The 24,966-nt window shown below is 43.3% G+C and overlaps 1 protein-coding gene across 1 annotated transcript in view; it reads right to left on the minus strand.

The window, feature by feature from the left end:
• ANTXRL (ANTXR like) overlaps positions 1-21,091 on the minus strand; it is a 52,780-nt gene extending 31,689 nt beyond the window's left edge. The window contains exons 1-9 of the mRNA XM_008502092.2: positions 20,828-21,091; positions 8,254-8,325; positions 8,047-8,118; positions 6,042-6,123; positions 5,906-5,939; positions 4,481-4,560; positions 4,287-4,355; positions 4,007-4,087; positions 3,816-3,876 (exon numbers count right to left, since the gene is read on the minus strand). Of these exons, the coding sequence (XP_008500314.2) occupies positions 3,816-3,876; positions 4,007-4,087; positions 4,287-4,355; positions 4,481-4,560; positions 5,906-5,939; positions 6,042-6,123; positions 8,047-8,118; positions 8,254-8,325; positions 20,828-20,985 (709 nt within the window). The 5' untranslated portion in view covers positions 20,986-21,091. The remainder of the gene's footprint in view (positions 1-3,815; positions 3,877-4,006; positions 4,088-4,286; positions 4,356-4,480; positions 4,561-5,905; positions 5,940-6,041; positions 6,124-8,046; positions 8,119-8,253; positions 8,326-20,827) is intronic.
• Positions 21,092-24,966: the final 3,875 nt, after the last annotated feature.

Raw genomic sequence — 24,966 nt, forward strand, 5'->3', positions numbered from 1 at the left:
ACATCCAGCTAAGAGAACTGCTTTTTGTCTCTCAATTCTGTATTATAAAAGTAACTTCCTGAAATAAAACTGGAGGCAGATTTATTTGCCTCTCCCTGTTTTCAACAGATGGTCTTACAAGGTGGCAACCACAGAGATATAATTGAAAGCTACTGAAGTGACTTCAAAAACAGGCAGCAAGTGAGACACTTTCAACACAAAACATTGAAGGCAAAGGCTACATCTAGATGTTTAGTCTTAGGAGGTAGTTTACTTCTCTTGCCCTTCTTTCCACTGTCACTGCTACAGTCAGTTGTGAATAACTGACCTAGGAGCAACCTGTCCACCAACACAAGCTGACAATACAGTCTCAATACCAGACTTGCATGGACATGTTATCAGCTGATACTGATTTGGTTGTTGCTGTTAAGCTGCTGCCCCTTTGGATGCTCCGGAGCATTCAGATGCTCTGGATGACGGTCTGTTGAAATGGCTAATTCCATTTAATTTTGCACCCTGGCTCTTGCTGCGTCCTTTTCTTCCTTAGTTATTGTCAGATGATAGATTGTAGCTTTTGACAAGACAGCGAAGGGAAAAAGGTCAGCACTGAAATAACCAGGCAGTGCTGGCAGCCAGATGGTAGGTTGAAGCTGGTGTGCACTGGCTGTGCTGTCGGGTTCACTTCTGTGCCTCTGATGAGAAGCTGACGGCTTGGATCCATACCTGGGAGTTGATGTGGCCACTAGGATGCCACATCCAACAAAACCTTTCAGTCACATCTGTGTACTGTAAGCATAATCAAAGCAATGATGCTGTCAAACGGGATATGAGGCACCTCCAATCCTGCACTGATAGCCTGTTTACAGGCAGCATGTCTTGGTCACTTTCAATCAGAGGGAATGGAAGGACCCAACTACCTTTTCTCCACACTGAGGATGATAAATTTGCAGGGTCAAAAAGTATTAAGCATCAGATAGCTGTCATAACAGCACAAGCTCAGTTTGTAAATGGACTTGCCAAACAGTTTCATCACAGAGTCCTACACAGATGTCATTTCAACAGCAATTTACCAAACCTCTAGCAAATCAAAAAGAAAGCAGCATCTCCAGTACCAGCTAACACAGTGGAAATGAGGAGCAGCAAGAATGGTTACAAAGAGTGGATCAGAGTTTGCTCTATGCCCTGATCATGACTGGCTTACACTAAGCAACACAAAGCCCTCTCTAAAAACTAGTAACAATGCTAAATAAAAGCCAAACTGGTTGCCACCTCCTCAGTCATATAAGTTTCATAGAAAACCCACAGACAGAGCCATAGTTCAAGGCTGTAAACAAGCAAGCTTCTTTATTGGAGAACGTGGCAATATCTTTCAAAAGGTCTACCATTTTTGCATCAAAATTTTGAAATGCAAATTTCAGTTATGTATTTTTTAAAGAAACAAAAATTCCAAACTTAGAAAAAAACATTTTCTAGAAATTTCTAGAAAACGTTATGCTCTAATTTTCAGCCAGTTCTAAATGCAGGTGCATATATATTTTTATATAGAATTCAATGGTCATATATATCTTACCTATACCTTAAAAGTAAACTCCATTAGTAATAGCCTAAATAAAAAAATGCATTAAAATTCTGAAATTAATCCATAGGATTCAGTATTTTTGCATTAGTGTAATAAATTACATTAATAAAATAAATCACATTACAAATAAAGTAGAACTGTATCCAGCTGTCCAGTGAACATGATTCAGAATCTGGATTCTCACTACCATAAAAAATGTTGTTCAGTCCCAGGCAAATCACTCCAAGTGAGAGTGCTGCACAGAACTATAAAGATGAACCTCTGGGGATGTTGAAACAAGAGGGATAATAAAGGATAATAAAGCCACACACAAATACAAATATTAGCAGCCCCAGGCTATAAAACCTCTTGCAGCTGTTCATTTCAACTAAGGCTTGCAGGACCACACTAATGATAAAATCTTTTACAGGCTTGATTCTTTGAGTTAAAGACCATTTAAAAATCAGTCTGCACCATTCAGAGCTGCAGTTTTGGCTTCTTTCTGTTTTCAAGCTCCCTGATGCTATAAGCAAAGCTTCAAGCAGGTGAGACCCAAGTTTACATCACCAGACTTCACCATGTGCCAGCCCCTCCTGGATGCCTTTGTCAGCCTGGACAGGGCAAAACTCTGAATATAAGTGAAGCTTTTCTTCAGTGCTGCCTGATTTGTTATATTGGTCTTATCTGAAGGCCCCAAAGACAATGAAAAATGTTTATAGATGCAGCTGTTGAACTTTTCAGCAAGTAATGCAACAAGCTTAATCTTTACTGTTTCTTTTTGGCTTTGTTTGTTTTGGTTTTTTAGGGGGGGGAAATGATTATGTGTATATTTTAATCATGTTTGTGATAAACTAGTTACCTACCAAGCTTGGCAAAAAAAAAATGAAGAGGTTTGAACTCCTGAATCAGAAATAAAACTGATTCCTTAAAAAAACCTATTTTTTCAAGTATTTTTGAAAAATATTTTCAATTTTCCATTTAAAAAATAGTTTCAAACTCAGTTTTCTGATACTCTTAAAATTGTTCCAAACAATTACAAGAACACTACTGCAATCCTTCCTACTGGAACATTCACATTTTCAGGCAGATAATGCAATTTTTGTTGAACAGAAAAGCTGGTAATAAATTGTTACACAAAAAATTGCCTGGTATACCGTAAGCTAGAAAAAAAAAAGAATTTATCACTATGATCTAAAAAAGCTTTGAAATGTCAAAGCTTTAAAACTGTTTTTGATCACCTCCACAAGGAGATTTTTAAAGGCAAAGTAATCTATTTTTTAATTTTTTTCTCAGACAAGACTTTATCCCAATTACATATTTAGGAATAGTTCAAAAGACACAAGGGCACTTCATTTTAATTTGAAATACTCAGGGCAAGAATACACATGGCATGTGGAAAGTAAAAGTGAACAATTTCTCTTCTCTGTTATATTTATTAAATTTTTTCCAAGTTTCCTAATTTTATTTGTTTTCAAGGTCCACTTCCATGCATCATTGTCATTTGTTTAGGTACTCATTTTTACAGGGTATAAGGAAATGAACACAAGACATCAGATCTAAGTAATGATGCCTTAAGTTGTCCCTTGCAGCAAATTTATGGTGTCACCCTTTTTATGATGCAACAGCCTCTTAAATAGAACAAAAGACAAAAAAGGAATTGCTAACATAAACCAGAACAAATCCAAGTTGAGCACAGCAGACATGGAAGCCATAAAATTATCAACAGCTCCTCTGGGGATTTTTCACATTCACCATATACATTAATGGTTCTTCCACTGTAAATAAGTAAAACATTAGTCCTTTGGAAAGCATATCAGGTATCTTGGCCTATGCAATTAAATTATATCAGCTTCAAGAAACTTGAAATTTCTGCAAATGTTTTGCAAAATCTTGTTCTAACTGCTGATGAGTCCTAGCAGATTGCAGGTCCACAGTCTTGACAAAGATTTGTGAAACATTTCTTTAGACCCTGTAACACCTCTGGCAATCCAACCACATCACTTCTATCTCCTCCCTCTCATGTACTTTAACGACAGGACCACCAATTCCCCAAGAGCTCCCTGAACCAGGTCTCCAAGCTGGCATGAAGCTGAAGCTGAATGTTTATCAGCACAATTCTTTTCTGGAGCTGAGAAAGAACAGACAGAGCTTTAGCCATGGCCCAAGGGGATGCTCTAACACACCCATAGGCTTCAGCTCCTATACCACATTAGGCAGCTGCTGACATTTCATCATTGCCTCCATTTGCTTTTATCACACTGTTCTTGTGGAAACTTACCTCCTGCACAAACACTGGATGGTTCAGCTGCTAGGATCTCAATGCAAGATTTCTTCAGAATCTGAAAGATTTAGATAATGGCATTTTTGCTAATAAATTATTTTTAACTTATGTTTTATCAGAAATTATTATAAATTATTATAGAAATAATTATAAATAACAATTTTCTGGGTTTCAGAATACCAACTTACTGAATCAATGGTTCCTCTTAGGGCATAAAAGCCTCCCGTAACTGGAAAAACATGATCGATGCTGTCAGCAACTGTTGACAGCTGCAGAGAAAGACAACCATAATTCATCAGGAAAATAAAATTACAGTGAAATAAACTGGGCCCCTTTATACTTGCTAAAATACATCAGATTGACATGAAATGATTTATGCTTCAAGTAATTAAAAAAATGCCTTCATCTGATGCTATTACTTGTGCAGTTGTATAGCATAAAAAACAAGAAGAAAGCAACCAAAGTTACCTGAGTTTCGTTGAAATCTTTCACTCCAACACAATAAACAATAGCTCCAAGGCTTCTGGCTCTGTTGGCCTAAATAAAAAAATAAAATTCATTTAAAAGGCCATTAAATGCAAAACCATTTAATGAGTGGAACCAACAGTAAATGCCTACAGGATTGACATAAGGTAGTTTGGGTAAATGTGAAGGTGACTTACTTCTTGTTCTGCATAATAAAACTGAATGTCTTGCAGTTCTCCATCCGTCAGAGCAATAATAACACTGGCAGTCCGAACTCCTACAGGGGGGACAAGTAACAGATTGTGTAGGTATGACACAAAATTCAGAAATGGAAAGAAAGTTTGAAGTGAAGCATTCCTTGTTTTCTGACAAATAAATATAAAACTGCAAGGCCAGGCTGTCACCCTGATTTGCATGGACTTTACTGCAGATACACCAGCTGAAGGTCAGATGCATAAGAGGATGCAATGAGCCAAAAGCTGTGCACATTATCACCACCACATCATGGAAGGGGGGGCATTGCTCTAACAAAGTCCATGCACAAACTTCCCCTTTTTTTTGTAAAATATAGCACCTACAGAGATTACAGCTGGATGCTGCATGTGGAGAAGTGGCAAAATGGATCAGCAATGGGGGAGAGGTTTCTTCTCATCTCATGCCAAGCACGTTTTACACAAACCTTGCCCAGAGATTATAGTAAGAGGCACCTTTGCAAGAGGTTTCCTGCCATCCTACCTTCCCCTCCAGCAGACTTTGAAAGAGCTAATCCACTGAACACTTGTTTCTTCCCTGATATTTTAGCAAATAAAACATCTACTCCTTTTTTCCTTCCTATCGCCTTACGGAATAGTTAATTAGTTCTTAGCTGTATGTTATAAACAGGTTAAATAGTTTTCAGATGGGTTATTCAGAACCCTTAATTTTGCTTGCAGAAGTGTCTGAGAAGCCATGCAGAGTTCCTGCTGGAGATTCTACACTCACAGCCTATTTTACTAAAAAAGCACTGACCCACTTCTCAATCTTCCGAAGAGACCATCAGTTCACAAATGAGAGCAACATTACACCAGGGTACAAACCAGGCAAGAAGTGTCCAGTTTAACTAATTAGACCTTCTTTTGGCACAGACATTAAAACAAAATTTAAAAAATTTTAAGTTTCCTTTTTGAAATTTAGTGAAAATTTACATTTTAGGAACTCAAATTGCTCCTAAATCTTCACACTGGTGCAAAAATCTTACCTGGCTGCATTTGTACCTGCACTACGGAGAATGAGGACATGGGCACCCAAGGTAGACATGGCTGAGTATGGCAGGACAGAAGGGTGCAGGAAAATCAGAGTATTACTGTCTCCAGGGTCTAGGACAGGCAGTCCTGCCTGTAATGCTTTGTTCTGTATTCTGCACCAGGTTGGATCTGTGATCATCTTCATCTGCCCTGCTTTTATGAAGCCATGACTCACACATTAGAAAAACAGAGCTGTAGTCAAAATGGAATGTAGTGATTGTGTAACACCAATTTCTTCTCCAACACTTCTCTCAGCAGGTTTACTGCAGGTCACGTAAAAAACTATGATTCCTATCTTTTCAATGCAGATATATCACCTGAGTGATACACAATGCTTACCTCCATAGATTTCCTGGTAAATCTGCTCGTTTGCCTGCAAAGTAATGTAGAACATTGTTAGATCTTAAGTACAGCTGCATCAGGCAAAGCGAAGTTAATACGTATAAATCAAGAAGGGAAGGACTGTGATGTGTACCCTTTTGAATCCTTCATGCATGACTGTGTCTCCTCCAGGCACTTCAGACTGAAGAATGTCGAGCCCTCGTCTTATGGCTTCCCTTTGGATAAGAAAAAATTTATTAAAAGTTCTGTTTTGGTTTGTTGACATTCATGTACCACAGATGGATTATGCACCCTGTCAGTACACTGCAGAGAGTGCATACACACCAGATAAAACATCCATAAACCCAAGATTTTGCATAAAACCCACCAATTTTCAGCCACTCACAGGAACAAAAAAACTGTACTACCTGGCTACCATTTTAAGGCTGCAATTCATCCCTGCTCCCTGTTCTGGTACACTGTCAGGCAGGATAAGATTGAATTCAAGCAAATACCAGATGTTAAACTCCGAAAAACATAAAAGCTTACAATCCTGTCATGCAAATGGTATAAATAAAAACTCCATATTCGATCAATCATTAGGACAGCTGGGATTAGGACTTTTCCATTATGAAGATGGAGGCCAAAAGACAGGAGAACAGGATGAGAATAATAGAGATTTCCTACCCTAGACCAGGGACTTATCAACCTTCTTGAGGTTACTGCTCCCTGGTAAGACTTAGATGCCATGACCTCTGTTGCATTGTTTCTTCCTCCACAAACACACACCCTGCTTAACCAAGAGGATCACTCAGGGAAAGTAATAATTCAATCACTAAAAGACCTGATCCTCAGCAAAGTTTGCATGTATTAAAGGAATATAAGTAAGGTCAAATCATAAAACATTCAAATCATTCAAAAGACAAGGTGTAGGAAGTCCAAACATCAGACCCAGGTGCCAGGGTTTTTTGGGTTTTTTTGTTTTGTTTTGTTTTTTAAGAGGTTACTGAGAATCTCTCTAAGCTCCATTTTGCAACTGGGCATTTTAGGCAGCACAGCCCAAATTATAGAGGAAACAGGACACTATGTGCAATGAAGATAAAATCAGAAGCTGGAATTGGGGGTGTCCTTAGGGCAAAAAGCACATTTTAACTCTTTCAAAATATAAAATGAAATGAAAAGACACACAGGGTGACCCATGCAGAGAACATGAGTCCAGGAGAGGGAACATTCTAATACATATATTGCAACAGGGTTACTGTATACTTTCCACCTCACAAAAAGCAAATCTACCTGGGAGAAGTAAGCAAGTTTGACCCCAGCAGGATTTCTGGCTTCAGATGAGGCCCTGGAGTACAAAATAGAGGGGGGCTTATTCTTTCAAGAGCCCCCTTTGTGTATAGGCTGCACCACACTCACACAGACAGAGGCAGCAGCAAAAGCAAGGGCTTTAAACAGAAATGAAGGAAAATACTTAGATACACTTCCATGACAAGGATTTTCATGTGAGGCAAATAAAACTCTAGATTATTTTGCAGGTTTTGTTTTGAGTGGTTTTGGTGAGGTATTTTTGATTTTTAGTTGTTGTTGTCAGGTTTGGGTGTTTTGCTGCGTTTTTTTGGTTTTAGAGAAGATCTGATTGTAAAGGTGGCAACAATTTTTGCTTCTTAAGAAGGCTGCTGTTTGACTGTGCAAGCCACCTCTGGCACGGATGCTGTATGAAAGTGCAAGGCAGTACTCCAGCACTGGGTATGACTGGTTGCTGGCATCAAGTTCAAGGCTCAAAGTACCCTGTGGGACTTTCACAGCCTTTTGCTCATAAACTCAGGGTCTGAGATATCTTTCACAAATACTGCCCTTATTTGGGTAATTAAGAACAGCAGGAATGTAAATGAATCCTTGACTGGAAACACAGTTTCTCCCTGAAAAACTGCAGGAAACAACAGGCAACCCAGTGCTACCTCTTTCTTAACAGGCTAAAAAAAATTATAATGGGAGATCCAAAGGCTTTCTAAGCCCTCTTCCAGTTGGGAGCAGTGGAAAAAAATTTCAACTGGTGCTACACTGAGGATTGAGACAGAGCTCTGAATTCTGGTTTTGGGGCCACTTGCTGCTTGAGGGAGGGATGGGAGGTATTTCCTGATGAAAGCTGTACTTGCCTGTTTTCTGTGAGTTTCATGATTGTAGTGCCTCGTGAAGAAAAAACGATGAAAGACATCCTCAACAATGGACTGAAACAGAAGAACAGGCCACATCCATGTCACAGAAATACATTGCTACAGTAGATTTTTATTTTCTAAGAAGCAGTGACAAAGCCATACATTCTATGTATAGCAAATTCAAATACCATCTTAAGGAATTTTTACCTTATGAACTTCTCAGCTAGGCTTTCCACAAAGGAATAAATTTCTGTCCAGTGATTTTTGACACTTCCAGACCTGCATACGAAACATAATTGATTACATTAATCTTATTTCATAGCAACATTCCTTGCTCCATTCTGAATTTTAAGCCTGGGCTACTCCCAAGGTGGTTAGGGACACAAATTTCCTAAAGGTCCATGGAGACAACGCGGATAACTCCGTTGGTTCTGCAGGAGTGGTTCTGGAAGCTGTAACAGGAACCATCATGACAAAACCCACTTACCCAAAGAGAAGAAAAACAGGTCTGAAACGGTTTAAAATACAATTTCTACACAAGTTCGGTAACTCTGCCCTGTGCTTTTGCTCGTTTTAAAATACTAATATTTTATTTTATTTTAATGAATCGTACTTGAGTTCACTAAATATCTTTTAGCAGATTATTTACTTTCCTAGAGCACAGCTCTGCCCTTGCAGCCACACAAAGTGTTGACTTATCTCCTGTTCTCCCATAATGTGTGGGAGAATGTTTCCATGAATTACTGTTTGTTTCAAAAGAGAAAGTTTTTGAAGTAATTCCAAAGGGAAAGGCAGTGCCCAAAGCTAATTCATTGGACTAGCATTCTGGAAATTCAGTCCCTGGCTCCATTCCAGATTTTTCTTGCAAACCTGGGTAACTTAGCTACATGCACAAACCTCCACATTTATGCTGTGTTCCCTAAATACAAAGCTGCATTACTGGCACTCCCTGGCTTTTTCTGCTTGGTCTTGCTTTTTCATCTGGTGGGATTCAGGCTTCAAACACAGCCTTGCTTACAGCAACTCTACAGTAAAGGATGGGTGATTTCTACTGTGTGGAGCTATACCATACACTTTAAAACCTTTAAAAATGCTACAAACCATGAGAAGTCAATTATTTTAAAACCCTTCCCTAGCACTGTGGTGTCTATGACAAAATGGCTTATTTGCTTTCCTTCCCAGGCAAACCCATGTATCATGTGTCTCGGGAAGAAAGATAAATAAAATACATTATATACAGAAGGATTGGGGGGGTTTAGATGCAGAAGAACTAACAAATTTATAAAATATAACTATCACAAAGCATTGAGTTTTCCCATATACTGCTAGACATTTTACTTGTAAATTGTTTAACAAAAAAAAAAAAAAAAGGGCAGAAAATCACAGAATGACAGACTCCCCCCCCCCCCCCCAGAAATAAATTACCACCTGACTAGAGCACATCCTGAAGTGCCTCACCTACATGGCTTTTAAATACTTGTAGGGATCATGACTCTACCACCTCCCTGGGCAGTCTGTTCCAGGACCTGACGACTCTTTCAGTAACAAAATTCTTTCTAATACCTAATCTAACCCCTCCAGATGCATCTTCAGGCCACTTCCTCCAGTCCTGTCACTGTTCACTTGAGAGAAGAGGCCAGCACTCACCTCCCTACAACCTCCTCTCAGGTAATGGTAAAGAGCAGTAAGTTTTCCCTTCAGCCTCTTCTCCAAACTAAACAACTCCCATTCCCTCAGCCTCACAGGACTTGTTCTCCAGACCCTTCACCAGCTTGGTTGCCCTTTTCCAGCAGCTCAATGTCTGTCCTGTAGTGAGGGGCCCAGAACTGCACAGAGGACTCCAGGTGCAGCCTCACCAGTGCTGAGCACAGGGACATGGTCACTTCCCTGCTCCCACTGGCCACACCATTCCTGGTACAAGCCAGGATGCCGTTGGCCTTCTTGGCCATATTACACACAAGATCCCACCTTACAGTTCTCAGCTCTACTATGGGCTTTCCAAGAGACACTGTGCTTGTCACTTCTGCCCCTGTACAGAAACCCACCTCGTATGGCACTGCAATGGTGCTGGTGGAATGGGGGAAAAGAGCAAACATAAAGGGGCAAGGACTGAAAGGAGACACATTAGCTAGAATAAGCTTGCTCATGGAACCCTGTACTTTCATGCTGCTCTTCTGGAGAACTGGTGATTATTAATTTGCAGAACAAACTGGCTACCAAGGAATAAAGAAATTGCCAGGCCCTAAGGGAGCCTGGGGACTGTCCCCAGGGACAAAGCACCAGGGACTGCTCAAACCTGCCAAACTCACCTCTAAATATCCCTGTTTGTAAAGTCAATATAGTTGCTGTTTATATAAATATATATATATATATATACACACAAAAATATATAACTACACACACACACGATTTGGAGGCTTCTGGGGTCTGTCCTGATAACAGTTTCACCAGTTGCCCAAGAGGCCTGGATCCACAAAACCAGTAACAGCGGCTTTAGGGCAGATTAAACAAAAATTTACAACAATAAAATGTTTGCTAAACTATATACTATAATGTCAAATGCTGTTAAATATTACTTCCAACACTGACAAACATAAGCTGCCCAACACTTGAAATTACTGAGGCATTTCACTGTTCTTGGGGTCTTATCTTTTACACTGTAGGATCATTTTTGTTGGCAACATAAACTCGTTTGCTGACCTTCATTGCTGAATGAGACTAGAAGGCATTTGCCTTGGTTTCCCATGGCAAATGAAAGGCTCCAAGAATAGTCCAAGATCCTTTCTGAGCATGGCCAGTTCTTGTAAGCCATACTAATTTTTAACTCTACAGTTCCCAAACCTAGAGAAAGCACAAGGTTTTCAGTGATGTTCTACGCCACAAGTTATTCTTGGACATTCACAAAGCATGATTTTCATGGCAGTTGTGGTGCTCTTGCTGCTTTCCTTAGAACCCTACAATAATAAAAAAACCCTCCTGAATCAGAATACCTGTGCTAATAAGAGCCTCATACAAAGATGGCATATTGTTGCAAATTGACACAAGTAAAAAAACACTAACAGATTCCGTGCCTGGTATGTTTGGCCATCAAATAATACAGTCCTGTAAAATTTCAAAGAAACTGTGAAGATTTCTAAATTATGAGGAAAGGCAAATGACGCACCAAAAAGAGCACCATTGTGCAGAAAAAATCACTGTGTACAGGACATACTGTCATCTACCCTGACCAGTAACTGGGGTAAGCAATGCAACCAAGGACACCTACACATCCAGTTGTAAAGGTCTCCAGCAGTGGATCCACCAAGCCAGCACTGTGGCAGTCTTCAAAGAAAGATAATGTTTCAGAAAACCCTACCTTTTTGGGTCATGCCTTAGAGACTTTCTGATTTTAAGGTCATCAGCTACCTGGTTCAACTCCTCACATCATCAATCAAAGTGGTCACCATCACCCAGCTGAGCCCTGGGCTTCTTCCCTGTATTCTCTCTCCCACTGGAGAAGCTCAGGGAGCCTGACATTCTCTGCACAGTACCAAGCACCACAAGCCAAAGATCTCTGGGGATACTGACCCATAGCTTACATGCAGTTCATGTGTCCTTCAATGTCAAGAGGGACAGTCAGGTTTCAGACTTTAGAGGTTAATTAATTCTCATGGCACAGGAAAATGCAAAGCTATAAACAGCTGGAGTGGGTAGCTGGGGCACCACAGAAAATATTTTAGGGCCCGGTTCTGCTGCTAGTTTCACTGGGATGAACCTGGAGCAGGTTCTGAGAATTAGCAGAATTTCCACAGGTTCATACACCTATATCATTGGGAACAGAACGAGGCCCAAACAAAGTGAAAAAACCCAGAGTAGTTATTTGTTGGAAGCATTCTCCCTGCTCCACAAGCTCTTTTCCCATTACACAGGAGTCAATGAGAAGAGTCAGCAAGCCACAACATAGAAAGGAATGTGCTCCAGGTCTCATCCAGACTCAGTTCAGAGGAGCAACTGCTGCTTTTTGCTGTTTTCCTGTATTGCTACCACTTGATGGGAGGAGGAAAGAGGAGGTCAGTATTACTGGGGCTGGAAGGAAGTGATTTGATTGCAAGGCTTGATTCTGCTCCTGCTTACTTTGGAGCAGCTCCTTCTAGCTTAGTGGAACTCTTTGTTGGTATAAAAATAGTGAGAATGTTTGAGTCATACCTGCCTCAATCTGTGGGATTTTCCTGCTGTTAGAGAAGACAACAAAGGCCAAGACAGGCTGAAAAGCTCATCTTCCTAGCAGTCTTCCATAAGCAGCAGAAGCTGGAGACAGAGTAATCAAGCAACATAACCCAGGCATATAAGGTGCCACTTTCAGCCCAGTTACTTCAGCAGGCAAAACCAGGAGGGTCAGTTGTAAGATGTTTGCCCTGGAACATGTGTGACTTAGAGTAACAGCTAAATTCAGTGTCAGGAGCCTATAGAGATCAACCTGGTGCAATATGCATCAGAGCTGCAGCCCAGAAGAGAAAGCTAATACCCCAGCACTACACAAACAGTAAATATTTTTATTACCACGTGTACACAGAGAGAAGGCAGCAGGAACCAAAGCTTTTCTCCCTTCTGAAAGTGAGCAAGTGAAAGCTCTTGAAGATACAGAGCTGCTCCTACACCCTCCTTCTCCCCTCTGCACATGTGCCCCTGTTACAGATAAGCTGAAGGCAGCAATTCCAGAGATCATCAAGCAAGAAACAATTATTACTGATGCTGCATTCAGTTTGAGTATGGTGTCAGGAAAGTACAATACGCAGAGTTTGCAGGTCCCTGTGAGACCCTACCTCCTTGAGCTAATGGTGGCCCTGTATACGGCCCACTGCTCAGGTGCACTTTGTTGTTGTTTTATGGAGACATCTTTGTAGCCAAAACCACACTGTAGACAGCAGAATTCTTGCACATGGCTAATAAGGGCTCTGCAATAAAAGCAAACCCTGAGGCATCCAGTTTGTTGTGGTTTCAGACATGCATGTGCGTGTTCATCCACCCCTCTGCTTCCTGCTGAGCCAGCAGAGCATTCAAAGTGACAAGAATCCTCTCCCAAACGATGCTTCTTGCAAGCAGGGAAGGGACCTTGGGTAATTCATTCAAGCAAGGAAGGACAAGTTCACATTATCTGTTCCAAAGGCAATTAGAAACATTGGCGGAGACAGCCATTCTGAGACAGCTCTTGCTTCGAAATACTTTCAACATTAATGGCTAAGACAGGGCTGGAATGAGGAGGGGAAGATACAGAGAAGTGACTGGAAAATTGATTTCTTAGTCCTAGGTCAGCACTCCAAGAACAGGACCCAAAATACTTGAGCTCGAAAGGTTTCAAAACCAAAACCACAGAATTTTTAGATAGCTTTTATCATGCCAAGCTAGTGACAAAATCCGCAGCATTTTTTACTGGCTTCCATAAATCAAGCCTCAAAACGTTTCCCATTGCCCCTGCAGTAATTTATATAATCCCCAAATCCTATCCACTTGGTGCTAAAGCTCTTGCTACACACACAGCCACCAAAAGAGCACAAAGCCAAGTTCAGAAGCCAGGATCAGGCTGCATCCAATCACTTGGAAGCCAAGAAAGTCAGTATAACTTGATAGCCAGAGAGACTGAGACTATTAAGCAAGGTAATTTCTTTATTATGGCTCCGGGTGTGTGTGGGATAACTCAACCCAACACGCCCACCCCTTGGTTATTTGGTCACACTTTTATCCTTATATATCATGCATATGCATTGCTTTTCCATACAAGAAGCAGGGTTATTCCAATCATCTTCCAGAAGTTAACATAAGATTCCACCCCTCTCTGCATGTGCACTGTCTCCTGCTGGTTGTGGGCAAGGGTTGTTGGGAAGAAGGCTTGAAGTCTTCATGGTGCATTTTTAATGCCGGGCCTCGAATTTTTGCATTTAGGTGAAAGATGCTGATGCAGCAAACCAAAACTACTTGAGTCGGGCTTTTCTCTAAGCTTATGAGCAACAAATCTTATTTACCCTTGCAATAAATCGGAGATATCCTGCCTAAGGATGCCCTGCCTGCCCACATTCTGCCTGGCAATGTCCTGCCTGGCCATTTCATTTTTCCCATGTTAGGAAGTTTTAACCCTCTGCATCAACTTTGTATCTCCCTGTAAAGCTCCAGAGCTCTCTGAGCAGCACCAAGCCTGGCAGACCCACTGTTAGCATCCCAAACCTCTCCAGCACAATATGGTAAGGAAAGCAGAGCTGCAACACTCTTAACAAGGTGCAAATGATAACCAGGAGCAGGGAGATACAGCTCTTGCACTGTTAATAAATTAGGAAAGTCAATGCATCTTCTCAGAACACTTTTGAGATTAAAAGGTTCCATTCAAACTCAAATCACAATTCACGCCAGTGTTTGGCCTACAAGCTCAGACACAAGTAACAAAATTCTCAATCACTGAGAGCACACAAAACAAAAACCTAGGTCAGTGGGAATTTTACAGCTTGCTTCCTTGGCTAAAGCTCCAAATAAATCAGATTTAGTTACATGCATAACTAGACTGCAAGTGACAAGCTGCCATGGCTTTTTCTTCCTGTTAACTGTGCATGTTTTATGTCAAATAACCACTACCCATTAGCATTGCCCTGTGGTTTACAAAGAATTTTTTTCCTGGGGCTAAGGGGAGGAAAATTGTTTTTCCTGAATATTTTTTCCTGTCAAACAACAAATCTGGCAAAATAGTATCAGACAAAATACAAACAAATAAAGCCTGGTTCCAGTAACATAGGTATGTCTGAAGCTAAGTAAGAATTTTCTCTGGAACATTTCAAGCAGTTGTACCTGATTGTAAGAAAATCACAGCCTTGGCTGCCATATAGCCACAAGAAAGAGAGATACAAAAGCAAAATACCAACACATTACCTTCTGAAAACAATAAAGATACTGCTTTGGGCAGTTGGAGAGTATGAGAGGTGTCACATAGATGATGTAGTTAATTATAAAGGGGGGGGGAATACCAGACAAAAAAGCAGGAAGTCAGACAAAAATTTAAAATATATATTTTGTTATCAATGATATGTAAGGACCAAAGATGATACTTTTATTCAGACCTCTCAACCTCAATAAGCAGTTAATATGCATCAATTCCTGCATCTTATGCAGAACTGAAGTCTGGGTAGAGCAGGTATAATATTCTTGCTTACAGAACAGGGAATTCAGCAGTGTTTTATATATATTCATAGAATCATAGAATAGGCTGGGTTGGAAGGGACCTCAGAGATCATCGAGTCCAACCCTTGATCAACTACCGCCACAGTCACTAGACTATGGCACTGAGTGCCATATCGAGTTGCTTTTTAAATGTCTCCAGGGACGAGGAGTCCACCACCTCCCCAGGCAGCTCGTTCCAATGTCTGATCACCCTTTCCATGAAAAAATTCTTTCTAATATCCAATCTGAACTTCCCCCGGCACAATTTAAGACCATGCCCTCTTGTCTTACTGAGAGTTGCCTGGGAAAAGAGACCAACCCCCACCTGGCTACACCCTCCTTTCAGGTAGTTGTAGAGAGCGATGAGGTCTCCCCTGAGCCTCCTCTTCTTCAGGCTGAACAGCCCCAGCTCCCTCATTCTCTCCTCATAGGGTCTGTGCTCGAGTCCCTTCACCAGCTTGGTTGCCCTCCTTTGGACCTGTTCGAGAACCTCAATATCCTTCTTGAACTGAGGGGCCCAGAACTGAACACAGTACTCAAGGTGTGGCCTTACCAGGGCTGCGTACAGGGGCAGAATCACCTCCTTGGACCTGCTGGTGACGCTGTTTCTGATACATGCCAGGATGCCATTGGCCTTCTTGGCCACCTGGCCATATATATATATATATATAAAAATTATTATATTAATTATATCTATGCTAGAGCAAGTATATATATCTGCTATATGCTAGAGCAGGTATATATTCTTGCTCACAGAAAGGGAGTTCAGCAGTGTTTTAAGTCAGTCAGTGTGAGATTTTCAAATGCAATTAAAGACTGTGTCAGTATGAGTTTCAAGCACTCTGCCAGCAGTCCAATTTCCAACCACAACAGCAGTGCTTGCCACACTCTTCCCATGCACTGCATAAAGACAGTACACAGAAGAGCATCAGACTGAGACAGCACAGAGAGAAAAGCTGCAGAACCTCCCACCAGTCCTGCTCCATCCTATCGCTTTTGGACTGGGTCTATGTGGATGCAAGAAGAAAGGCTGGCTACTGTAAGAGCCTAAAGCCCAAACCACTTGCTCTCACTAATACATCTAATTCACAAGTGCTAAATGAATTCAAATGGGACACAAACTCTCATTGTTTGCTTAAAATATGACATATTTTGAAAAAGCCAAGGTATATGGAGAGGGACAATTCACTGTACTTGCCTTAAAATTATAAAAGCTAGAACAGAATAGCAGCTAATGAAATGCTGCTTGTTCTGATGACTTTTTGGCTTACCTGAAGTGAGTGAGGAAGTATCAACCTGTTTCCCACCCAACCCCCCTCACAAAGTTGGGGTGGGGTGGAACACAGACCTAAAAACCAAAATCAAAAAGAAGATGAGACAGAGTAGCTAACTTTCCACCTGATCAGAGGTCGTGTTCTTCCCCACAACCTCCCTACCAGTGACTCTCATCTCCAGAGTGAGGCTTACCAAGTTTAAAGAGGGGCGGCTGGAAAATGGATTACAAGCAAGAAGACTTGACTGGCCACACTGTCCTGAGGTCTTTACCAAAGTTGCTGTTGAAAGGGATGCTCTTTGAAGCAAAGCAAAACTGATGTGAAAGTGTGAAAGGCAATACTGTTGTGGACCCAAGTGAGAGGAGGACCATGAGAGACTACCCAGAAGATCAGGGGAAAGATGAGGAGTGGAGAAAGAGTAGTTAAGTGAGCTTTCCCCCAAGAGTTAGAATCACTGCTCTTAAAGTAAATCAGCCAATGCCTTACTCAAGATATTTGCACTGCCATGGTCTGTGATGTGGAAAAAGAAAACATTTTCCTGAGGCTGTGCAAACATCCCAGCAGGAAAAGGGAAAAATACTTTCAATTATCTCCCATCCTTTTCCTCCTCATTTCCCATCTGTTTTACACTGTTTTAAAGTAAAAAAAAAAAAATTTAAAAAATTCTTCATATTCAGTAAATACAAAACAGAGGCAGCTCTGCAGCTCAGATCTGCCATGTCAAACACTGCCAGAAGCAAGTATTTATGGCAGTTGTAAGTCCTTACTTTAAAAGGGTTTCTATTTGTTACACTGATAAACAATCATCATGCTACCAGGCACTGTTATAATTAGAAAACACTAGACACCAGTTAATCCTTTCTGCCATGCAAGTGCGTTTCAATATGATTACAAACAACAGCAGGATGTTAACAACAAGGCAGGGATGAAAGAGAGTTAGTTACATACTCAAGCATGAGGATGTCATGCCTGAACCATCAAGCAATTAAATCCCTAAGAGGATCTGTCCTTGGCAGTTTGAGATGGGACTGAAATAAGTTCTTCATGTAGCTGGATGTCCAAAGCAAATGAAGCAAAGCAAGTGAGAAGCACTCAGCTATCCATTATTTTAGACTTAACAGCTATGATTGTTTAAAGGCAAATGTGAGATCTTTACATCCCATGTGACTTGACCTTAGCACATGCCATAGGTGAGATGAGTATGTCACCTGCACAGTACAATTCCTCATCTCATGCCAAAGGGAGCAATTTATCTGCAAACAGCAAGTTTTCTGCTGCTTCATGATGACTTTAAAATCTTCCACTACACCTCTAAATATGCTCAAGCCTGCATAAATTGTCAAGTATGACATACAGTCATCCATCTCTTCAGCCAGCAAATGTATAGTTATTGCTTTAGGATTTTGCCCGCTTAAGCATTCCCAGAGACAAAGTAGGCCTAATGTGGCTCTGGCATGGTGAGACAGTCCTAAGGAGGATGGTGGAAGGTCTCCCTCCCACACATTCTGCCTTTCCCTTTCACCATGCCAGCTTCTTGAACATCCAAGGCTTAGTTCTACTGCTCTGATCTTGCCTATCCCATGGAGTTAACATAAAAGACTGAAATCAAATGCAGGCGGAGAAAAACTGTAAGAAATCAGTAAATTTCTTTTTCTAATTGGCAGCGTATATATTATACCAATAACTTCACCAGCAGATCATCTTTTCCATCTGATGGTTGTGACCAAGATTAAATACCCACAGACTTTACCTGACAGAATGAAAAGGAAAAATCATACCTCAGTCAAGTCATTGCAGTAACACAAAGTGCTTACACACATAAGGAGAAAAGTTTGTTATCTTCTTCCAGTGTGCCTCCTACTGATGCAAGATTACACCCTTCTATGAGGAACCAAAGCAAAGCAGACTTAAAGTCATTTTAGTTCACCCAGAGTGACTTCAGAGACAGGGCCTGTCATCCAGCTAAACAGCATGCTACAGGGGCATAGGATTAAAGCCTGGAGTTTTCACAGAGCCAGTGCTTCAGTTGCATTGTTAGACAGCTTATTAAGACAGAATGCATCTAACTCCAGCCTGGCAAGGCACCAAGGAAGAGGAGCAATCCCCAGGCCATGTGGGGATACTATTCTGTTACAGGATGGGGTTTTTCTGGGAATACTCCCATTAGAAGTTAGAGCCAGAATTCTTCCCAGATACCTATCAGCATGGATCCAATTCTAACAAGAATGTGTCCACTGCATTTTCAGATTTGACCAGCTGCTTCTGACTGGCTTCCTGTCTTCTTCCTATCTGGAATACCCTAATCCTTCTCAAGATTATATGGATTATCCAGGCTCTTCCTGGTGAACTGTCCCAAGATCCAGAGTCTACCCACTCAGTCAATCCTTCCTGCCTGCAGAAAGCTCCCTGTGCTGTGCCATATGTCACAGAATACAGCTGGGACTGCATGGGACCTATGGCTCCTCAGATCTGGCACTCCAATTAGTACTACCCATATGGATTGTAATGCAACCTAATTGAGGCCAAAAGCAGATTTGTCAGTGCACTGCTGGTAGGAGCAAGGATTAATTCTAAAACCACCCAGGGGCTCAAGTATCTTTCACTTGATCACTTGATCAGCAGCTTTTTACCTAAGAGTTCCTCTTTCAGCCTCTCAGAGGTTACAGAGACTCAGTCTCCAACTAAAGTCAGAATTTTTCCACTGGAACTGAAGTGCATTAAAGTGCTTCAGCCATAGTCAGATGCAGTCTCCAGAAGAACAATGTAACAAGTAGACAGTACCTAAGGCAATACACAAGACCTACAGCCTGCCAGAAGTGTATTATGTCACCTCCACAATGCTGAAGAAGAACTTGCTTACACAACCAACCTTCTATTGATTGACATCACAGTAACTGAGAAAAATAATTCTTTGCTTTGATTTCCCCAAATACAACATGAGTGATAACAGCAATCACACCAGCAAAGAGCTTTCTGAGCCACAGATGAAAAGTAGCCCAAGAGCACATGTGGTGATTGCTAGGGGAACACGATGCCATTTTAGAGAAGGAAATCACACTGTGTAAGACAACAGAACAGTCATTTCTTGAAAGCCTGTAGAGAATATATTCAAGAACTAACACTAGCCCCCAACAGAGCACTTTCTAGACACACAGGGTAGTTCAGGAACAAGTTCTTAGTGAAAGAAAATAAACAATGACCACGTGTTATGTTAGTGCATCTTTCAGAAAGGCAAAATGCCTTTGGTCTTCAGATCTTTTTGCTCTAAAAATAGAATCACTACTTAATGAGACTTTTTTTCCTTCTTCTTGAACATGAGAATATACTGGCTCCTGGGTGATCATCAGTTTTGCCTCATGCAGGCTGTGAAGAAGTCCTGAGGGACTGAACAGTTCTCCTGACTGAGGAACTGCACAACACAGCCTACCTGTAACCTGGCTTTTAAGTAAGAATCATTAAAAAAAATTAAAAAAAAAAAAAAAAAAAGCATCAGTCATAATAACCATGTCACATATGCAATACAGTGTATATTAGACAACATAACCATCACCTTGAGTGTATCTGTGTATCTATGAGACTTACAATATATTCCTTAAGTTTAATCTTTGCCTATCAAAATGGAGCAGTGCTACAGGAGAAACACAAATTTGTGCCTTCTGAAAAACACCTGTGGGCGCACCAGTTTTCCACTCACTTTGTTACTGCTTGCTATAACATGCCCATGAATGTGAGCTTAACCATACCCTCTGGCCATTCCTAAATTGGGGCAATCTAGTGTTAAAGTATTTGCAAAACTACTTTAATAAGATACAACTCAAACACAGGTTTAGGCAACTGCAAAAATGTTCACCAGAAACAGGTTTTATAAGACCTTGCAGCATGTCTGTAAAAAAGCAATCACTAAAAACAAGTAGTCCAGTCTTTACTATAGAGAGGTCTGCACAACCCTGGCACTGCTAAACCCCACAGGTGACACCTCCATGCTTAGCCCAAGCCTTGAGACCAGATTTCAGGTGTCCTGGAGACACTGACCAACATCTCCTCAGATCCAATGCTCACAAACGACACACTACAACCTGAAGTTAATCCGATTTTCCCAGGTTTGCATGTGCAACCAACCCAGGATAAGGCACAGTGCTCCCCTAAATACACTACTTGGAAAACGTATAAGTTTTGGGGTGCAGAAATAAGGGTCTTGCCCCACACATCATGTTTGGCACCAGGGGAGTGGGGAAAGGTATCCAGCAAAACGGGGAAAACAACGTCCCTGCTGTTGAAAGGGAGCGCCGAGGGGTTAATAAACGTCTTAAAATGAGACGGCCACTTACTTATCCAGGACGAAGTAGAGATCAAAGGCGCCGTGACAGGAGCGCTGCACTTCTTGCTCTCCCTCCTCTTCGGGCTGGGCGCAGGAGTTCAGACTCCCCACTGCCAGCAAGAAGCAGCACAAAAACGCCTTCTCCACGCTGCTCCTGCAACTCGCCATCTTTTCCCTTCCTTAATTCTTTCTCCTCCCCGAGTCGCTCCAGTCTCTCTCTCTCGCTGCAGACCTCACCGGCTCTTCAGAAGCACCGAAGGGCAGAGAGAAGAGAGGGGGAAAAAAAGAAAAAAAAAGAAAAAAAAAAAGAAAAAAGAAAAAAAAGAAAAAAAAAAAAAAGAAAAAAAAAAAACGGGGAAAATAGCACCAATCTCAGGATCTCGGTTCAACCCTTCGTGTTCAAGGCAGCCCTGCCCGCAGGGCACCGGACTCCTGTCTCAGGGCTTGGGGGCTGAGCCCGGACCGTGATCCCCCAAATTCCCATCCCCATATCCCACCATCTCGGCGGCTGCCCCGAGCGGCTCAGCCCCGTCCGTCACGGAGAGAAACAGCTCCTCTCCCAAAGGCCACAGGAAGGAAGGGGCAGAGAGAAGGGAGAGGGGGGGGGAGTGAGACAGGATCTTAGGGGGAAAGCTGAGCTGGGATTTTCCTGTTCCGGGATACCGAGGTGGGAAAGGCTGCCGCGAGAGTGGAACATAAATTAGGAACCGCTGGGGCCGAGTCCCTCCGTCGTCCGCCGGGGGCACAGGGCTGGCGTTCCTCCCTCCTTGCCACCCGGGTTGCCAGCGCAATCGGATGGGAGCGCAGCCGGTCCCGCCGCCGGTGAGCGCTGCCCCGCGGAGGCGGCTCCGCGCCGGCCGTTCTGGGAGCGGAGAGGCGTGTGGGGCCCGAGCGGGCACTTGAGAAAAATTGAACTGGGGTTATTGCCTGAGGGTGCGCGTTAGGACAGGTTTTAACGACGCTCTCATGCCACAGCAAACTGTTTTTTTTTTCCCTTGGTAACAAAAGTTATTTTACCCACACTTGATTCTGCACACAATGAAGGCAACGAGGAACGGTGAAACGAAGTCTCTTAATGGAGGCTTCGCACAGTAGCATAGTCAGTCCCTGCCTCATATACATAGGTTCCAAAGCACTGCTCTAGTGAGCTGACCCAGCTTATCTGCATGCTCTCTCCAAAGTTAGAATAACTAGTGGCTTCAAGCCGCTTCCCCCTCCCCCACATCCGTTGCATGCTGTAATTAAAAAGCCACCAGGAGGGGTACGAGCAGAATCACTTTTCATGAGTCGGGACTAGGGGTTTTTCTCTCTTTCTTTAGGGGAGGTTTTGAACGCGAGCCAAGGCTGAGGGAATCCATCCCCTTCGGAGGGCTGGCACGCTACCCCATCAGTACTGCCCCTCAAACACCCATCGCTTCGCTGGGTGACTTCGCTGGGATGACTGTCCCGCCAGGTGCCGCTTTAAGTGGCAAGAGCAAATAGTGTCCCCTCCTGGCCCTGCCAAAGCTGGTACCGGGTGACGCAGGGCCCCCTGGGGAGGCGCTCAGCCCGCTCGCTGCCTGTTGGGGAGGATCTGGAAGGGCTATGGGGCAGAAGTGTGGGCCCGCGGGGTGCTTCCCCTCAGCACACGGCAACTCGGGCCCGGGCCTTGCGGTAACCGCGGCGCGGGTTCCCCGGCAGCCGCCGGACCCTTTCCCCCTGCGCTCCCCAGGGACACTCGTGGTCGCGGCCCGCCGGCCGCTGCCCCGCCGAGTCGCGTCTCGGTCTGGTGCCCCCTCCAGCAGCCTCCCGCCTGTTCTGTGCGGCGTAGGATGTCGCCCACAAGTCTGAAGCAGAGTTTTACACTGGGGGAAAGTGTCTCGGCTTCAGTTCCCAGTTTCTGCTCTAGACTGAGTTCACACACGTCCAGCCGCCGTAGGGCACTTATCAAGAAAAGATTACAGGGTCCACCGGTTTTCAGCTGCTCGCCCAGTTTTAACTATGCACAGCTGGAAGCGGAATGCACCGCTCGAGCTAATCACTGGCTAGTTGAGACCTAGCGATTACGTACATCATGGACAAATACAAAACCGCATCTCCCCTGTGAAATTCACAAAAATACGAGCTAGCGGCTGCTGGGAAGGAGGAATCCCCTTCCCCGCGTTCCGTCGTGCCTCGGCCTCGACGGTGCCCATTATTGTCCTTAGCCCGCACGGATCCCGGAGAGCTGCAGCCCCAGCACCGCGTTCCGGCCCCTCTACCACCTGCCCGAGGCATCCGTTCCCCTCCATAGTCACCGTGACCTTTCAAAACGAAATAAAAAAAATGCCAAGAGCTTCAGATTCCGTCGGTGCTTCATGAACATCTGATTGTTTTGTGAAACAACATGGCAGACAAATAACGTGGCAGACTTCAAGGCAGCCTCCTTCGCAAAATAGTAAGGCACTACGAGGAAAAAATGGTCTGTAACTATTGTCTGATAATTTCTCTTATCACTAATAAATCACCTTACTCTGCCAAGAGAGAGACTGCCTGACCTGCCTTCTCCAAAGGATATGCGGTCCCGGTGTGGGGGGCGTGGTTTAGCCGCGATTGGCGCTGACAGGCGACTGTCACCTTTGGTGCCGAACCGAAAAAACACTGGGGAGTGTGGGACTAGCGCTCTGCTAGCCCCTTGCCCGCTCATCCTTACCCTGAGAGGAGGACCGAGCGCGGCGAGGGTGGAGGTGTCAGGTTGTCTACACAGAGCTGCCGCTTGGCGAGACGGCCTCCTCTTTTAAAAAAAAAGAGGTTTTCCGATCTGCGTGAGACCAGCCAGTGTCTGTTATATGCACCGAGCAAGACTGGCAGGTCTGAAAACAGTGAGTGGTGTGCGAGGTTGGTGCCTTTAACCACAGGATGGGAGCAGGGAGGCTGACCGGGCCGGGGTCCAGCCCAGGGACTGCCGCTGACCAGAGGAGCCAGGGGCCGCTTGCTTGCTGCGAGGGAAAATCAAACAAACCATCGGCTGAACTTTTCGTAAAATGTGGATCTCACCCTGGGACACAGGTTACTTTAGTACGCTGTCTCTCACAATGATAAAAACGTCTAATTATCACTCCCTTCGCCTTCTGGGGGGCAAAAATACTTTGAGATACGAAGCGCAGTGGGAGTTTTCATCCCTGTTTTCTGACATATGCGTCTCAAATCGCAAAGTGCTTCCCGTCCCTGGGAGGATGGTGGGGTCCTTCCCACAGCGGTGGGTGGGCTACCAAACCCCCGTTATGCACTTTAACGTTGTTCATTATGCCTGAGCTGAATTTTAAAAGAAAACACAAGCTCTTGACTAAATCTTTAATGTCTGTAGGTTCTGCTACAGGCGTAGAGCATGATTTACTCTCTTTCTTGGTATAAGATTACTCTTTAATTGCAGCGAAAATCCATCCTTTCAAAACCATTAAAGGGTTGACGTTTCTTTTCCCAATACAAGCCAATATTCAGATTACATGGACACTAATCAAATAACCCGAGTTATTTCATTTGTCAACATGTTCATAAGAATTTTCTACCAGGCGTTAAAGGCATTTATGTGGAACGACATCTTTCAAAACCAATGTAGCTAGTCTAGGTGTAGGGAGTATTTGATTACGACAAGACGTTTGATGGTTTTATTTTACATGCCAGCTGTGCCACGAATCTATTCATACCTTAAACAAATCCTTAATTTTGTGTCCTGCAAATACTTTCTATGAAGGAGTCATTTTCATTTTAAGCCATTCTTGTCAATACCTGCAGCTCGCAGAATAGCCTTATACACAAAAGCACTGTCAGATGTTCTAAAGGACAACTAACCAGAAGGCTTGGGAGGCGGCTTGGTTTTGTTCATTCCCACCCAGCTTTAAAATAAGCTCTTCTTTTAAAAGTACCGTTACAGGGGGGAATCCCCTCTCTTCTCTGAGCCCCCCTTACGCTGCGGTTCGCAGCCGCTCCGGGTGTGGCTTCTGCCTCGGGAGGGGCTCTACTCCCCCCAGGGGCGGCCGCGGCCTCCGGGCTAATGGGACAGGAGCGGGACACAGCTCGGTGCCGGCGGCGCAGCCAGCGGGGAGGAGATGCGGGTAGGCGTTTCCCGGGGTCTGCTCTGGGCGGGGAGCCGCGGCGGGGGAGGAGGATGCCGCCGTGCTGGGGCGGTGC

This window comes from Calypte anna, chromosome 6 (assembly GCF_003957555.1).
Source record: "Calypte anna isolate BGI_N300 chromosome 6, bCalAnn1_v1.p, whole genome shotgun sequence".
NCBI lineage: Eukaryota > Metazoa > Chordata > Aves > Apodiformes > Trochilidae > Calypte > Calypte anna.